Source organism: Spea bombifrons, chromosome 2 (genome assembly GCF_027358695.1).
Source record: "Spea bombifrons isolate aSpeBom1 chromosome 2, aSpeBom1.2.pri, whole genome shotgun sequence".
Classification (NCBI taxonomy): domain Eukaryota; kingdom Metazoa; phylum Chordata; class Amphibia; order Anura; family Pelobatidae; genus Spea; species Spea bombifrons.
This window is the reverse complement of record NC_071088.1, coordinates 23,676,224-23,694,126: the sequence shown is the minus strand read 5'-3', so window position 1 is coordinate 23,694,126 and position 17,903 is coordinate 23,676,224. Positions and strand designations below refer to the sequence as shown.

General features: G+C 38.0%; 1 protein-coding gene across 1 annotated transcript; it reads right to left on the bottom strand.

Annotated features, from left to right (window-relative positions):
- Positions 1–4,397: 4,397 nt before the first annotated feature.
- On the bottom strand, positions 4,398–11,602 carry IFT22 (intraflagellar transport 22). Its single transcript, XM_053457152.1, has 5 exons — positions 11,388–11,602; positions 9,240–9,322; positions 8,779–8,865; positions 7,388–7,590; positions 4,398–4,872 (listed from the first exon to the last, which is right to left on the bottom strand). The coding sequence occupies exons 1-5, from the start codon at positions 11,424–11,426 to the stop codon at positions 4,724–4,726; spliced, it is 561 nt and encodes a 186-aa protein (XP_053313127.1). The 5' UTR covers positions 11,427–11,602; the 3' UTR covers positions 4,398–4,723.
- Positions 11,603–17,903: the final 6,301 nt, after the last annotated feature.

Genomic DNA, 17,903 nt, shown 5'->3' with positions numbered 1-17,903 from the left:
CATGCCAAGAGTGTTAAGGCAGTGCTGGAAAATAATGGGCGCCACACAAAATAGACACTTTGGGCCCAATTTGGACATTTCCACTTAGGGGTGTACTCACTGTTGCCGAGGTTAAGACATTAATGGCTGTGTGTTGAGTTATTTTGAGGGAACAGGCTTACACTCACTACTTTACATTGTAGCAGAGTGTAATTTCTTGAGTGTTGTCACATAAAAAGATATAATAAAATATTTACAAAAATGTGAGGGGTGTACTCACTTTTGTGAGATACTGTATAGACAGTTAATACTTGCTTAAATGATAAGTACCTCCTCCTCCTCCCCAAGTAACAAAGCCAGAGTTCCCATCAAGTTCTCATGTGGGGGCTTTACCATCACTTTCAGGACTCCTTGTTCTTCTTTACGCTGAAGATAGTTCTTAATGATTAAATTATGACAGAATAAATTTGGGGCCAATCAGATGCCTCCCTGATGATATTGCATGATGGGTTAGTATCTGCTTATACTTCTGAGCATTGAGGAGACCATTAATTCTCGCCAAATCTCCGACCCCATTAGCAGAAAGACAAGACTTCTCTGGACAGTAGATGGGTGTACCAGAGTCCCACTGTTTTCTGTTTCTGTTAATGATCGTGTTTTAACCTATATATTAAATTGATGCACCTGTTAGGGTATAACACCTAACTATATACCTACAAAATCCTTGACTTTGTGCAAGTGTACCTACAAGAATTGATGATTTTTATTTTTTATTTTTTTTAAGGGAAAGGGTGGTCACACCAAATATTGATTTGATTTAGATTTTTCTTCTGTTCACTCACTTTGAATTCTCTTAAGTTACAAAAATAAATAATTAACATGCCTATTTTTGAAAGAATTCTTACTTTACAGCATTTTTTCACACCTGCCTAAAACTTGTGCACATTATTGTATATTCACTTAGAAACTTTACAGTCACAAATGATGCATGTTGATAAATATTGCTTACCTCCCAAATTAAATATTTGCTTGGTAAGATAATATGTTCCAAATGATACACTGTAGTAAATAATTCCAAGCAGACTATCTTGTAAAATGGGAATATTTTGCATACCATGCAGCTAATGAGAAATGTGATGAACTAGACACAGATACACAACAGTCTATTGGAAAACCTGTACTCTCTGATCTTTTCAGACGGCTGGACATTTGCACCTGGTTACGTTATGTGCACCTGCGATTTACTGGCTCATTTCTTTTGGGACATCTGAAAGCTAGTTTTGTGTCTACTTCATTGAAGACCAATTCAGACATTTGATTAGTCGGGTCATAATCCACTCCATAGATATTATTAACCATCCTGTGCAAAGTGCAAATCCTACTGTCTGAAACATTCTATTAGTTATTACTGTAATGAGACCAATTTTCAAACGCTGGACTACAATAATATTTTATACTCAAATCCCCCCTATTTCAAGTAGCAAGTCAAACAATGTCTGCTTTGACATTAGTGAGAAATTGTATAGACATTTAGGAAATAAGGTAAAAAGAAATTAGGCGAAACAACAAGAGACATTAAGGAGAAATGTTAAGCAATAGCCACAGAAATCCTGTATTGTGAGGGATTCTGAGTAGGTATATGAAAAATCAAGTTAACACTGATCACCTTTTTCATCACTTTTCTTGTATCCACCATAACGTATTTTGAGTGTAATAACTACAGCAAAGATCACATTGTGGTGAGTATATATATATATATATATATATATATATATATATATATATATGTATTGTATTCAAGTACAAAAGCAGGCCATCCTTGCAGTTTCATCTCTCTGTACATTATGCGTGACCAACACCTGTTATAAAAGCACATTGCAATGAGATTTTGTGAAAGTCACCCCAGTAATTGAACTAGACACTATGGAGGGCTGTGTCAGACATTCTTACAGAAATATTTGCTAGGAATATCTCTCTATAATGCACAGTGAACTTAGGAGTTGAAACCTTAACTGTACTTCTAACTCCCAACTGTACTTCCAATTAAACCCTTGTGGGAAACATCATTAAGCCCCTTAACAACCAATGACATGTCAGGCACATCACAGAAAAACGGTCAGTTAACGATCAATTTACTGCAGGAGCCCTGTGTGGCCTTCCCCAGGCATCAATGTTGTCATTTAGTATATGGCGATGACACCTGATTTAAAAGAACTTAAACGGTGTCACTTAAATGCCTCCATAGCGAGACATTCAGCGACACCAAAAACCCACACCAGGGCGCACTCTGACCGCTCTGGAGAGTGCTCACAAGCACCTCCAAACAAGCCGAGAAGTCCATGCATTGGTGGTATCACTGTACTCAGAGGGACTTTGCTGAACACATAATGGGGTATTGTTTGGCTGTGACATATACCAGAAGCTATAAATTCATACCTGAAGTACAATGTGTGTTAAAATAAAAGTAGAGAAAATGACTACCACAAATTGACAAAGGCTGGTGGTATAATTAATGCGTGGAAAGAGTTAAAATACCACTATTTGAAATACCCTGGGGTGTCTAGTCTATATATATATATATATATATATATATATATATATATATATATATATATATATATATATATATATATATATATATATATAGTTTGATTTGGGTAAACTGAATCAGCTGGCATCAAAACGGTCCCAAACAAGACATGGGGCAGAAGGACCTGATGTCAAAATTCCAAGTTAAAAAACTGAATTGCCCATGCCCCAATTGTGGCCTTTTAGCCCTTGAATAACCTGACAAGCCTATGTATGGATGAAATCACAGTACTGGAAAGATGTTACTGAACAAATAATGGGGTGTTGTTTTGAAGTAACATATAACAGGAACTGTAAATGTATACCTGAAGTACAATTTTTGTGAAAAAGCCACAAAATTAATTACTACCAAAAAGTTTGACAAAGGCTGGTAGTAAAATTAGGGCATGGAAAGTGTTAAAATACCAGCATTTAAAATACCTCAGGTGTGTAGTTTTCAAAAATATATGGTTTGATGGGGGGGGGGTAAATTGAACTGACTGGCTTCAAAGATGAACCAAATATGTCATGGAGACAGGATTACCAGAGTTTTTTTTTTTTTTTTTAAAAAGGGGTCTTGAAATAGCTAAATGTTACTTGTTAATGTCCCTATAACTTGCAAAAAAACATAAAAGCAAATAATGGCAAACTAAAGACAAATCAAAGAATCTATTTAGCAGGGTTTTTTCCATTAGCTGTTGTAGAAGAGTAAAATACTTTTTAAACAAAAGGGAGAAAAAGTGCTTTTTAAAAAAAATGTTTACCATATTGTATTTTTTTATGGTATCTAAAGAAAGCCGTTCTTGCTCTGCAAAACAAAACAATATATAATTTATGTGGGTTTGTTAAATGAGAGAGAAATTTACAGTTAAACTATAAAATGTTAAAACAGCTTCGCTCCACAAGGGTACAAACAGAAATAAAACAGCCTGGTCCTTATGGGTAATTCAACAGGTCTACGGTCTACCAACAGAATCTGGAAGGGCATTTGGACCAAGCAATTCATGTATGAGCTAGTCATTTGTAGTGCTACAGATCTAATGCCTAGTTTAACTAGTTTTCTGTGACTTGGCTCGTCTTAAAATGCCATTGATCACAAGAAATAATTCTTTCATTTCTTTTTCACATGACAGCTTGTCTGCCAAAGAGATTCATAGATCTGTAATGAGGTCTTGCAGAGAGGTCTAGCTTGCAGGAACTACAGGACTGGAAATGTGTGCTGTTCCAAAACCCGAGCCAGTATTGATCAGCCCTTCACTTTGTTTCTGTTGCCAGGCTAACATTATTACCTCAGTGTAGGGCTGCTTCTTTATTACTAATCGGACTCACATTGAATGGTGGCTATTCACCATTTGGGAAAAGTTAATAGTATGATACACTCTTTTCTAACCTATTATTTGTGCACCAAGCTCACCAGTGCCTACTGTACGGAGGGCCATGCCATGTTAAAGATAAGGCGATTAAAGATGACTCAAGTTATGCAAATATATGAGTCTTCTCCATACGCGGGAACTTCCACGGTTAGGACGGGGGGTGACTATATGAAGGGACACTGCTTGCCTTGCGTAGGGTTGCAGCTAGCCCCAACCATACATTAGTGGGTGGGGGAGTAGGCATAGCCAAATATCATTCCCTTGCTTGGAGTAAAAAACAAACTTACCTAAAGACTTAGGGAAGCAGGGCTTCACGAAGAGACTTCTGGGTCAAACCAGTAGAGTTCCCTAGTTTATGTAGCCTTTTTTTAAGGCTTACTGCTAGCAGGGACATAAACTCACAAGGGTAATCGGACTTTCATTACTTTCCTACCAACAATTAAACCAAATACAAAAATATAAACACAAAGAAACACATTTCTGTTTGAATACATTTTCTTTTAAATAACTCTTCTGATACATTTTTCATTTGCATAAAATAATAAACCAAGCATGTATTGGTAAAAAAAAATTACAATATCACATATATGATTATTAAAAAAAGAACATTGATACTGAAAGTTAATTCGATAAACATTTCACATGACTTTCATAACGTTAGCTGTGGTATCTCCTTTACTGATACTTCTGTAATTGTAAGTTCTACTTTTGCAAAGAAAATGTGTCAAGTCTAGTTATCAGGAAAAAAGGAAATTGCTAGATAGCAGGATACAATGCATCATTTACCAGCGGTCAGTACAGGATTAGGTAATAATCGACATCTCTTCCCGGTCTCGGCTCTCGGATAATGTGCTTACAATGCCTCGAAGATACTTTATGAATTCCAATCTTATATCCTCAGGGTCTTCATCAAGGTTGGAATGGACAAGAGTTAACTTAGCCAGTGCGGATGCTGTTAAGGAGAATCAATATGTTATATCACTCTGTTTTAGACATATCCATACATAAGTGTGTTTAATTGTGCTTAGTGTGTTATATAGGGAGCAAACACTATAACAAACATAGCAAATACAAAATTAACCCCATAGGAGATGAGATTAACTTTATGTACAGTTAATTGTAAGTTTAGTTGGAAGTGAGAATTCTAGGACTATTAAAATACAACTGTACGCTCAGTTGACCAAAATATATAATGTAAGTGACCTAAATTTGAAAAACCCAACATGTATACATTTATGTTTTTTTCATGTTACAGCGCACAAAATGAAACATGCCCGTTCCCTTTTTCTTTAACTAGAACTTTTATTTTCTGAAGCCTATGTTTCATTTGAGACTGTTTCATTAGGAGCATTTAGACACTTTTCATGCAACTAGTTGTCACCAATCCCTGGCAAAAGGAACCCTAAAGTTAATTTTCATTGCATTTTTCAACAAGCTTTCCAGATGTAACATATTTCATGTAACTGCAGTAACACCCACCAAAATGTATGCAGCTGCTTAAATACCCCACATGCAAACTACTTTTCCCTGCGCAACAACACACAGAATATGGCAAGGTAAAGGGTTAAACACTAATACACTATACAAACAGTTTAGATAACAAAAGATACAGAAGTATGCCAGCCTTTTGCTTGTCTCACTATTTTATTTCAATTTCTGCACACAAATATACTTTGCTGCCACCCTGTGTTCATCTACTGCAAAACGCAGTCACTGAAGTTACAATTAGTATCTCACTACATGACTGACCCTACACTGACCCTTTGTGACAATGGCCGCTTTAACATTTCTGTAGTGTTTGCCTGTAATTTCCTCTCTCTCATTTAGTGTACGTGCACAAAATTATATATACATTTTTTGTGGTTTTTTTCAGGTCGAGATTGGCTTTTATATACCATTATTTTGATCACACATATAGACAAAAGGATTGGGACAGAACTTTTAATTATTGAATTTAGATGTTTCAATCAGACCCATTGTCACAGGTGTAAAAAATGAACACCTAGGCATGCAGTCTGCATTTACAAACATTTGCGAGAAGAATGGGTCAGTGAAATAATGCATCGTACTGGAAATAGGATTGCCACCATTGCAATAAATCAGTTTGTGAAATTTCATCCCTGTTAGATATTCCATGGTCAACTGTAAGTGGTATTGTTTAGGAACAGCAGCAACTCAGGCACAAAGTGGAAGACCATGTAATGTCCCAGATCGGGGTCACCGAGTGCTGAGGAGCATGGTGTGTAAAAGTCAAACACTCTGCTGATTCCATAGCTGAAGAGTTCCAAACTTCTACTGGCATTAATATCAGCATCGGTTTCCTGATACTCTGGGCAAACTGGAGATTCAAGGTGGCTATTCTTTCGTTCATACACCTGGAAGGCTTAGGTATATCCAGTCTTGCTACATTCTGCATCTGACTATGGTGCTTGTGATCGCTCCAGAGAGAAATTACATGGCGCACCTGTAACTGCTGTTTGGGGTTGCTGAATGCTTCAATATCAGCAACACCGTTTGAGCAAAGACTTGCCTGTCACGTCAATTGTCAAACATCTTCTTTTTGATATATTTATAGTTTTCTTCCCTGCTGATTAATGTGACCTGTCTCTCTGCTAAATTACTACACCTTGATCACATTTGATGGTTCTGTCCAATGAATCAGAAGGTGGCTAATACACACCATGTATATGTATAGAACTATAGGGAAAAGGTTTTCTATTGTAACGGCATAATATGCTATAAGTGCTTTCTATAGGCAGAGTGAAAAAAATCAAATAGAGCCAAACAAATTAAAAAAACATCCAGCAGTTTATGAACTTTGGTACTGATCCATTAAACACAGGAAATGGAAACTGACAACATATAAGAACCCTTTGGTCCATTTTCCTGTGATAAATTCCCAAACCTTAATGTGATTTTTCACATTAGCAGTTTCTGCTAAGTTTTAATTAGCCAATTTAACATCCATTTTTTTTACCATGTTCACCACTTTACCTTTCGCGTGAGTCAGTCACTCGAGATTTTGACCAGATGCAATTTGGCACATGTGATCCCTTTTCTAGAAGGGTTAGACAATGGATCTCATTTTCCTCCTGCCTTGTTTTCTTTTAATGAAATTTAAGTGTACTCATGTATACTGTCTATGCTTCCCCAGTAGCACACCAGCTCCTGACTAAATCAGTAGGTATTTAGCCGGCATATTTGTTGAGTGGTAGCAATAAATGCGAGTTGAAGGCAATTTGTGCAATTCTCATGTTTGCAAATTAGACCGACGTGCTCTTCTGAATATATGGCCAGCATAGCAGGTTTGCTGTTTGCTTTTGTAAAAGAATTATGATCTTCTGCAACTAAGGCAATCGGGGTTCTTGCTGCAAATCCCAGATGATAAAGCACCAAATAGAAAAAAATATCAAAACAATTGTGACTGTTTTTTTTCCCTTTATTTTGCACAGCCCCATCGTACTTACATAGATCTGGATTTTCTCCATCGTTTCCTGATCCAGGCTTGTGGTGAGCGATTATTAGGCACTGATTCCCTTGCAACCTCTGCTGCTGGATAAAATTGCTGTGCCACATTTCAATCTCCTTCAAGTGACTCGGAATGTCGGGGTTAAAGACAAGAATTACTCCGTGGGAATCTTTCAGTATAGCAGGCCAGCAACTTTCAAACCTTCAATAAGAAAGAGAATGACGTATGTTAAAATGTACAGAACTGTAGAGCTGGCTGTGGTTTTATAAATATTGGTAATCACAAAGGAAGACTTTTTGTCATTTGTACGTGGCACATTATTTGTATAACTATTACGGTAGTCAAATATGCAATACGCTACTGACTGAAACGTGGCAATTGTAGAGATAAAGAAGTCTCGACACCCGGACTTCCCTTTTTAATTTTCAGCAGGGTCAAAGAGTCATTGCACCAGGCAAGCTGAATTAAACCCCTGCTGAGGCTGTAGGGGGTAAATGAGTTTCTTGCGTGTGTGTCTGTCTGGCTGTCTGTCTGTCTGTGTTAGTGTGTCTGGTTGGGTATGTCTGTGCATCTGGCTGGAGAGGAGGGTGCTGTGGGAACATAGACACGGCCACGGAAGCAGTCAGTGAAGAAGGTAGGAAGACAATGAATGAGACAGAGTGTGAGAGAGCATGACTGTGGTTTTGGCGTTTGTAGGGGCAGCATTACCTGCTTGGACCAAGGCAGCACAATGTCTTGGGCCGGTCCTGTTCAGAGCAACTGTCTGCTTCAGATTTTAATAGCTGTGATTTGTTACCCTGGCCATGGCTGCACCACATTCATTGATAGCACAGGTTTATGTCTCATTCTGTGCTCTGTCTCTACAATAGTGTTGTTGTTTTATGCGAGGAGGGTTTATACCATTTAGACTAAAATGATGATATAATTAGCTGTGTATACTGGCTGAATAAAACAGGGGGCAGTTGCCTCTGAGCCACGAAGCTGAACGCAGATCCCATGGTTGGGAAATCAGGCTCTTTGCTATGCTGCTGCTCAATTGGCTATTGGGGATCTTCCTTGTCATGCTGACCCACTCATCCTTCTGAGATGGAGAATCAGGATATGACATCATTTCCAGCATTCAGCAGAGAGACAGCAGCTGCAAGGGTAAGTTGTGGAGCACTAACTTGGGTTGCACCTAGGGCAGTGCTGAAACGAAATACACCACTATATGTAATACTATATGCGATATATGCAACACATGGCCTTTTCAGAATGAGAACTTAAAAGCACAAAACAACACATTACAACCACCTTATGGCTGCATCAAGACAAAAAAAAAATCACCAAAGGTGTAACACAAGTTCTAACATCAGCTTAAATCATATTCACAATGACTTCTTAACTTACTTGTGATCTCCTCCACAGTCCCAAAGTTCAACTTCACATCCAGGGCCCTTATTCCCATTCACATTGGGACACTCAAATTCTAGAATCCTATAAATGAAAAGCATTTAGCCAAACAGACACATATCAACCTCAAAATGGATTAAAACAATGTAGCTTATCTGTACAGAGCCTTATCTGGACAGCAGGCTGAAGTGTCATTCAGGAAATGTGAAGCCGATTATAATAGTTAAGAAGCAGTAGACCCTTTCATTACACAATTTACATTACCATGCAACTAGGCTATATTCATACTAATAAGTGCAGGGAAAGATCTTGGCGCACCAGGCAATTATACGTCTTCAAACTTTATGTGATGAAAGTTTATTCAATTAGGGGAATGAAGGAGAATGACAGATCCTCTGCCTTACTTGAAGTTGCTCGCATAGGCTCCATTTGAAATGATTAGTAGGCTGTCACATTACCTCACACCTTGAGTTGGGCTATAATCTCCACCAATGGTCTCAGTAGCATCAGCCAAGAAATTTGCCAAAACTGTTTTGCCACTCTGTTTAGAAATAAATGGAGATAAATAAATAATTGATGTACAGATGTCCTGAAAACTGATAAAGCATGAACTACAATTTTGACCTAGCAACCAATCCCAAACCATTCAGTTTTGCCTTTCATACCTTGCACAAGAGGCCGGAGCATACTTTTAGAAATACTTGTGCACTAGTGGCCTTTCATTAAAACAGGGACTATATAATGCAACTGCATATTACATAAAGCTGGTATTAAAGTCATGTAATACAAAGAAAAAATACTCAAAACTGAGGGCTTAGCCCTGCTTGCTTGCTCACCAACCACATATTGAGGCTCTGTCCCACTAGAGGACTAGGCACAGGCCGCTTATAATTAAACGACAGAACATTAATATATTTTATCTAGGTTAAAAAAAAACCTGTGTGTAAGCACTAATTACCGGTAAGTAATTTTGGATTTTCAGCCCTTGCTGGGAATGGCACTGGCACAATTCAACATAAAATTGACTTTTAGAAAAAATGTACCGGTATTTATGTCCACAAACTCTGCCCTTGTGATATACTGGTAGTCATATTAAAGGAAAGAATCACACAAAAATGCAATCAGTGCAGGATCAATGGTATGTTTTGATCTGCCTTGGCTGTAACCGTTGCCAATAACTTATTATTTGCCCTATAAACCCAAACAATTAGACACTTATACACATATATACATTACCCTCTTTGTACTATGATGTCACATTCAACCGCATCACAATAAAACAAACACTTATACACATTACCCTCTTTGTTTAATTGCGATGCGGTTGAATATGACATCATAGTCCAAAGAGGGTAATGTGTATATGCTTATGAGTGGTTTGTTTTTTTGTGATGTGGTTGAATGTGACATCATAGTTCAAAGAGGGTAATATATATATATGTGTATAGGTGTTTAATTGTGACATCAAACACTTATACACATATATACATTACCCTCTTTGAACTATGATGTCACATTCAATCACATCACAATAAAACAAACACTTATACACATTACCCTCTTTTGACTATGCTGTCACATTCAACCACATCACAATTAAACAAACCACTCATACACATTACCCTCTTTGGACTATGATGTCACATTCAACCACATAATAATAAAACAAACACTTATACACATTACCCTCTTTGGACTATGCTGTCACATTCAACGGCATCACAATAAAACAAACCACTCATAAGCATATACACATTACCCTCTTTGGACTATGATGTCACATTCAACTGCATCACAATTAAACAAACACATATACACAAACACACACACACACACACACACACACACACATATTACCCTCTGTGGACTATGATGTCACATGCAACCACATCACAATCATTCCATGGTGATCTAGCTAGATGCAGCGGGGCAGTGAAACAAAAAAGTATATATCTAATAATATTTTGCCACATTATGATGTCATGTCCGGTTGCAACAGAACTACTTGCATGATGTTGCAGTTGCAATGGGAACATATTTTTTATAATGGAGGCATATTATATTATGTATGTTAGGAATTGTTTAAGAACGTCGGTAACATTCAAAAGGGTTTTATGGTTTACAGGTCCTAAGGGAAAACCTTTGGTGGAACCCATATTTATTAAATGCATTTGATTTATATGTATGCAAACCAATATGTTCGTTTACATGTTTACATTTAGAACATATACAATAGGTGACATAGTCCGTGGTCCGTGTCACGCTTGCCTTTGTTTCTTACTCCTTTAATAACTAAATGGTTCCAGTAATACCAGTTAGGGCTTTAACCAGCAGCTTCAATTGCTTAAATGCTCAAATCCCACGTAGTATAACATTTGCACAGCTGCATATTAAAAAGTGAAAGAGAAGGGTGGTCCATGATGGACCCCAAATTCCACATAGGGCGCAAAAATAACAAAAGGTGCCATGCACTATACCAGCATACTTGTAGGCTAATAGAAAATAAGCAATACATTATAAATACAGTATATAAAGTTTTACTGCAATAAGCATTGAAATAGTACTATCGTACCATCAGCTGTATCGTCTATATGAGGTGTCCTTACCTCACTCGGTCCAACAACAAGTAGCTTCGCTTTAAACATTTTAAACTGATCACAATATATAGATGATGCCAAACGTACTAAGAAAAAAACCGATGTATATGTGGAGCTCGGGTGAAAGGGGTATTAATTACATGTACCCGCTCTGTAGGCAGCACTAAGTATTGCAATGTCCCCCTGAAATGGTGATGAAATGTGCATTGCCTTGTTCTGCCGTTAACCGTACTGGTACAAATAGGACCGTCACGGGAAAACGAGAGCAAAGCAACCCTCACAAACGCTTCCGATCCCGTGCGAGGCCTAAAACATCCACTCCACAGCGTCTGTTACCATGACGATGAGAACTCTGAAAGCAGATTCGTTAAAGCCGTTCCCACAGAAACCGCTTCTAGTAAACCTGTGTTACATTCCTCGGTCACACTTTCGCCGGTCAGTATATCGTGTAAAATGTGTAACCAGCATAGGATTTATAGTTAGATAACAACTTTGAAGAGTCTGTTCACCTGTTTCTCTGCGATTTCAATTTTGTTTAAAATCTAAATCTATATATAAAAAAGCAGAGAACACGAAAGTTCTTGGCATACGTCATTTTCACAGGATGTTAACCCTTTTGTGACCCGACTGTTTTAGAAATTGTGTACGCTTCTTCACAATGGCTGTTTGAACATGTCTGTAGTGCTGGTGTTTAGCTGTCATTTTCTTCTCCCTCATTTAGTGTACCCATACAAACTATATACTGTTTTTTTCAGGACAAGAAAGGCTTTCTTTAGGTACCATTAGTTTGATCATATCATCTAATTTGCTACACAGACAAAATAATAAAATATGGTTAAAATTGAAAAAAACCACATTTTCTCACTATTATTTGAAAAATATTTTACTTATCTACAAAAACGAATAAAACCCCCTGCTAAATAGATTCTAATATTTGTCCTGAGGTCAGAAATATCCAATGTTTTGTGTTTTTTTTGCAAGTTATGGGTCAATAAGTACAAGTAGCATTTTGCTATTCTATAAGGGTGTCAGTATATTCTACAACTTTTTTTTTTACTATCTTTTTTTTTTTTACTGCTGAGCAAGTGAAACTAATCCAAGAATAAACAGTTCATTCAGGTTCCAGGGAACTCCGGCCTGCAATATGCAGTAATAATTTCTCTAGTCCACAGCATTTATGGCATTCAACAATTGTAGCTCTTTGTAGACAGAGCTGTAAGCTGTGGGCTGCTAAAGGGCCAAAATGTGATATGGACCCCAAAATGTAAATGTTCCATGTTTGGAAGTCTATAAAGGGCACATCCTGATTTTTGCCCTGTAAAGTCTGAAAACCATGAGCATACCTGAGAACTTCTGGGCTCCGGGTACCCGCAGACTTCCCTTGCGGGACGCGGCCAGGACTGCCCACTGATGTCAGTGGGCAGTCCCGTTGACGTCAGGGGCGTTCACGCTGACGTCAGTGGGAGTTCCCGTTGACATTGGGGGCGGTTCCGTTGCTGTCAGAGGCGGTCCCGCTGACTGCGGGAAACACCCGCATCAAACCCAGAGTGTTCCCAGGTATGACTATGAGGCACCTATATGTTTGATGCATATTTGTAATGTGGAGACGTTTTGGGGTTTTTATCTTTAGCTCCTCTAATAAAATACCCTGGGTTTCTACTTCTAAAACATATATGGTGTGATGGGGGTACATTGAATTGGCTGGCCTAAAAGATGTCCCAAATAGGACATGGAGTGCAGGATGACCAGATGTAAATGTTGAAACATTGAAATACTGAAATGCACATCTCCTAAATGTGGTCTTTCAGCCTCCTAAAAGCTCAACAAACCTTTACATGAACGGTATCACTGTACTCAGATGTTGCTGAACATATATTAAGGTGATTGGATATGTGTGTGTGATAAACATCACAAAATACCTTGAGCAGGAATGCGCAATTCGTATCGCCCGACGCCCGGGACATGCAGTTCCGGGCGCCGGGCAGGCAGCAGGGCTAGGATACAGATCCCCCGCAACGCTGGAGGGGACCTGCATCCTACTATCCAAGATGCTGAGACAGCCTCCCCTGCTGTCTCTTCAGGGCAGAGTGGCAGCATATATCGGGGGAGGGCAGAGTGGCAGTATATATCGGGGGGAGGGCAGAGTGGCAGCATATCTCGGGGGGCAGAGTGGCAGCATATATCGGGGGGAGGGCAGAGTGGCAGCATATCTGGGGGGCAGAGTGGCAGCATATATCGGGGGAGGGCAGAGTGGCAGTATATATCAGGGGGAGGACAAAGTGGCAGCATATCTGAGGGGCAGAGTGGCAGCATATATAGGGGGAGGGCAGAGTGGCAGTATATATCGGGGGGAGGGCAGAATGGCAGCATATCTGGGGGGGGTCAGAGTGGCAGCATATCTATTCTATGATTTTTCTACTAAGAAAATGTTTTCTTTAGAAAAGCACCTAACTTTTAGAGTGCGGCCTATATTCGGATGCGGCCTATAATCAAGCCAATACGGTAATTACTTCCACAAATTTTAACAAAGGCTGGTGGTAGAATTAGTGCACGGGAAGTGTTAAATTACCACAATTTGAAATATTCTGGATTGTCTGCTTTTCCAAATTATGTGGTTTGATGGATTAAATTGAATTGGCTGGTTTCAATAATGTCCAAATAGGACATTGGGGCAGGATGATAAAATGTCAAAATTCCAAGAAAATGTGCATGTCCCAAATGTAGCCTTTTAGGCCCCAAACAACGCGACAAACCTATGCATGGGTGTTATCATTTTACTTAAGGGATATTGCTGAACAAAAATTAGGGTATTTTTTGCAGCATCACACAGCAGCTTGTCAAACTGAATTGGCAAAAAGTAAAAACAATGTTTTTGTGTATTTATGTATTTTAATATTAAATTGCAGTGAGATCCAAATAAAACTCTAACTATCCTTTTAAAAACAACATATAACTTGTATAAGTATGTATTTAAACAACAAGAGGAAAATTACATTTAAACAACCACATATCAAAAATGAAAAAAACACCCAGGAAAATACCTTGTCATTAAGGGGTTAAGCATATTACTGATTATAGGTATTGTATGTATTTCATGTATATGTGCATTCGGATCTAGTGAGTTCTGATTTGAACTGCGCAAATATATATTTTATACTATACCACGCCATTGGGCTTTTTTATTATTTTACAGAATCAAGGAATACATGGACAGGACCCCCATCAGAAATCTTGGAGCCCAGTACATGCTTAACGCCTGGGCCCCCATGCCCCTCCCAACAGCCCACCCATGTCCATCCCACTACCCCACCCACTGCTCCACCCATCACCCCACCTTAAGATCCTCCCATAAGCTTAAGCATCATATTCCGGAGCTCAGAATTATCGCGTTGGACTTAAGGAAGCGTGGCCTGCAGAATCAATACATTACATTTATTTATATAGCGCCAGCAGATCCCATAGGGCTGCTATAATCAGTGGGAAAATTTAAGGTCATACCCAATAACAAACTGGTACAAAAGGCAAAGAGGGCCCTGCGGGTTTACAATCTAGTCCTTTACACCAGCGCCACTACTACAGCTGGGTCACATAACATACATTACATGACCCTGTGGCAGCGGAGACACTGCGGCCAAGCAGAGGGACCGGCTTCACTCCTCTATAAATAATATTATATTAGGTATTTATTGGATTTGTATTTATTGTTTATTCCTATTATGTGTACTGTATTTTTTATAAATTATTTTAGTTGGGGTAGAGGTCATGAAGGTATCAGACACACTTTAGGTGACTAATCAGATAGAGTGTATATATATATATATATATATATATATATATATATACTCTATATGTGTGTTCCATGTGTTATACGTTGTACTTAAACAAAGTGCACATTCCAAATTGAGGTTACAAATGCTTACACATACTATATAAGTTTAGATTAAAGGATTTCTATGCATATAAATAGCTCCAGGACTCCAAAACGCACTCTAATATTAATTTTGTTATTTTATGGAACCTCTGTTAATATTTTAACACAAAATCATTATCTGTTCACCACATTTTATTAAATTAAACTTAATGTTTATATATATATATGTTGTGTTTTTGGTGGATTATTTATATTTTTCTCAATAATGAAGCAGTTATGAAAAATGAAAAAAAAGTTGAAGCATCCACAATGTTTATTTTTTTTCACCCTTGTTGGCTTAAAGTTCTTTTGCTGCATTTGTCGTTCAGCTGGGTGGGCTCTACCCTTTGTGGCCTACATAGGATTTTGTTTTAAATTATTATTATTTTTGATGGTAAAGCGCCACAGTTCATAAAACTAGAATAACACTTCTTGATTTTTTGGTAGGTAGCCCAAATACTAAAACATAAAAACATACATTTTTCTCTTATGGAAATAAAAAAAATAATAATAAAATAAGAGCTCTGCCAAAAAAAGGTCAAGATATTGTGTCTTTATTGAATGCAACTTTATGTTACTGGCATATTGCCATGGGATTTTTTTTACTGTGGCTCCATAAGCCAAGTCCACAGGAATTTGATGGAAGACCATGTGGTCATGATCCCGAATATGAACATTTTTAGGGCCTGTTTTTTAAAGTTGTTCTTTAAATGGCAGACATTACTGATTCACATTGTCCTTGGCATTGTATACTCACAACTGAGAACTCTTTGGGTTTGACCTGGAGTCTGTAGATGATGCCCTGCCTCCACTGGTGCCAGGTTCAGTTTCTCCTTTCTATGGGCAAGGGAACGGTGTGTGGCCATACCCACGTTATTCCCTGCCTTGTTTTCCCTGCTCCCTTCCAAGGTCCCTTCCACTAAACCTCTCTGGGCCAGCCCTGTTCCTATGTGAAGAGGGAGATCTCTGGCTAGCCTACCTAGAGAAGTTCCAATGTACATACTGTAAATATACGACAGCATTTACTGTAGGTTGCTTACTATAAGAAACAATTCTTATTATTGCGCACAGGGGTAATCATTCATAAAGTTAGGCCCAATTATTTCCCATCAAAACGGTTTGCTTCACCAATTCCCTTTTAAGTACACAGCATATACAAGAATCCAAACTCATTTTCATTTTCTGCTTCATGCACGTATACAAACTTGCATATGCTATGAAGAATAGAAGGGAATTTTTATCATTTGCAACAAAGCTATAATGAGTTTCATCTTGTTCCTAGACCCCAGTAGGACATTGTTGATCTATAATACAGTAATAGGCGATATGGTACCATTATTTAATGGGTGCAATTCAACAACTGTTTACAGCATCCATATGTATGGAATTACATTTCACTTTATGTTGTGTATGACATTATTGTTGAAGTGATCCTATTTACAGGAGGCTTCCAGGTCATGAGGGCAAGTTTGTAGAGTGTAAGAAGCTCATAGGTAGGTGAGTACTCATGTGAAACAATAGATGGGGTAAGATAACGCATTATGTATGTATTACTTAAATACCTAATATTTTATTTAAAAAAAGGTTTTGGGCAATGTTGTGGGAGTTCCCATTTAAGATATCTGAGAACCAAAATCATATACAGAGACACATCATCAGTTTATTTTTCCTCATTGCAGCTGCAGGTGAGGTAAGGGGAATGAGAGGGGGTGAGTGAGAGAGGGAGTGAGTTAGTGAGAGGGTAAGGGAGTGAGTGAGTATGTATGTATAAATGAGTATATGTATAAATGTGTGTGTTGAAGGTGTATGTGTGTGAGGAGTGTTTTAGCATGATTCTGTGTGTAAATGTGTATATAAGCATGAATGCGTATGTGTGTTAGTAGAAATGTGTATGTGTTAGTATTTGTATGTGAGTTTGAATGTGTATGTGTGTGTGAAGTGTGCATGTTAGCATGAGTGAGTGTAAGTGTGAGTGCTTATGAGTGTTATTATGAGTGTGTATGTGTGAAAATGTGTGTATGTAAATATGTGTGCCAGTGAGTTACCCGCACTGATAGCATTGACAGTAGCCATTGCTGCATCTGTCGCAATTATAATTAGGAGATTCATTTGACTTAAGCCAAAAGTGTAACTCTATTAATGTATATTTAAACTCGGGGTAAGCATAGTGTCTGGATTGTCCACAACAAAGATTATTATTGCCATCCCTTGCTTAAAATATTCTTGGGAACAAGTGAAATTCTTTAGAAACATAGACCCATAGAACCTAAAAGCATAAGAGCCATGCTTCTAGTGTGCCCATTGTTCCTGGTGTAAAGACTCAGACCCTAATCATCTCCTTGGTCTTCTGTTAGATTCAGAATAGCTTTATGCCTGTCACAGTGAATAGTTCCTAGTGAATAAGATATAGAGGGGTGTTTAAAATAAATAAAACCATTAGTTGACTTTGAACAATTAGTGTCAAATACTAAGTATATAAACCTTATACATTTCTGGTTCGAATGCCTGTGAATGGGTTTAATGGCTGTTTCAGTTGTATTTTTATGTTGAGCATGTTGATTATAGAAATGTTTATTTATTTATCGCTTTTCTTGTGACAGAGATTTAAAGTTAGT

Coding starts and splice junctions, on each gene's coding strand:
- IFT22 (XM_053457152.1), bottom strand. CDS start 11,426: ATGTTTAAAGCGAAGCTACTTGTTGTTGGACCGAGTGAG. Junction 8,866..9,239: donor AGCCCAACTCAAGGTGTGAG/GTAATGTGACAG, acceptor TTTCATTTATAG/GATTCTAGAATTTGAGTGTC. Junction 4,873..7,387: donor TGGAGAAAATCCAGATCTAT/GTAAGTACGATG, acceptor TCTCCTTAACAG/CATCCGCACTGGCTAAGTTA.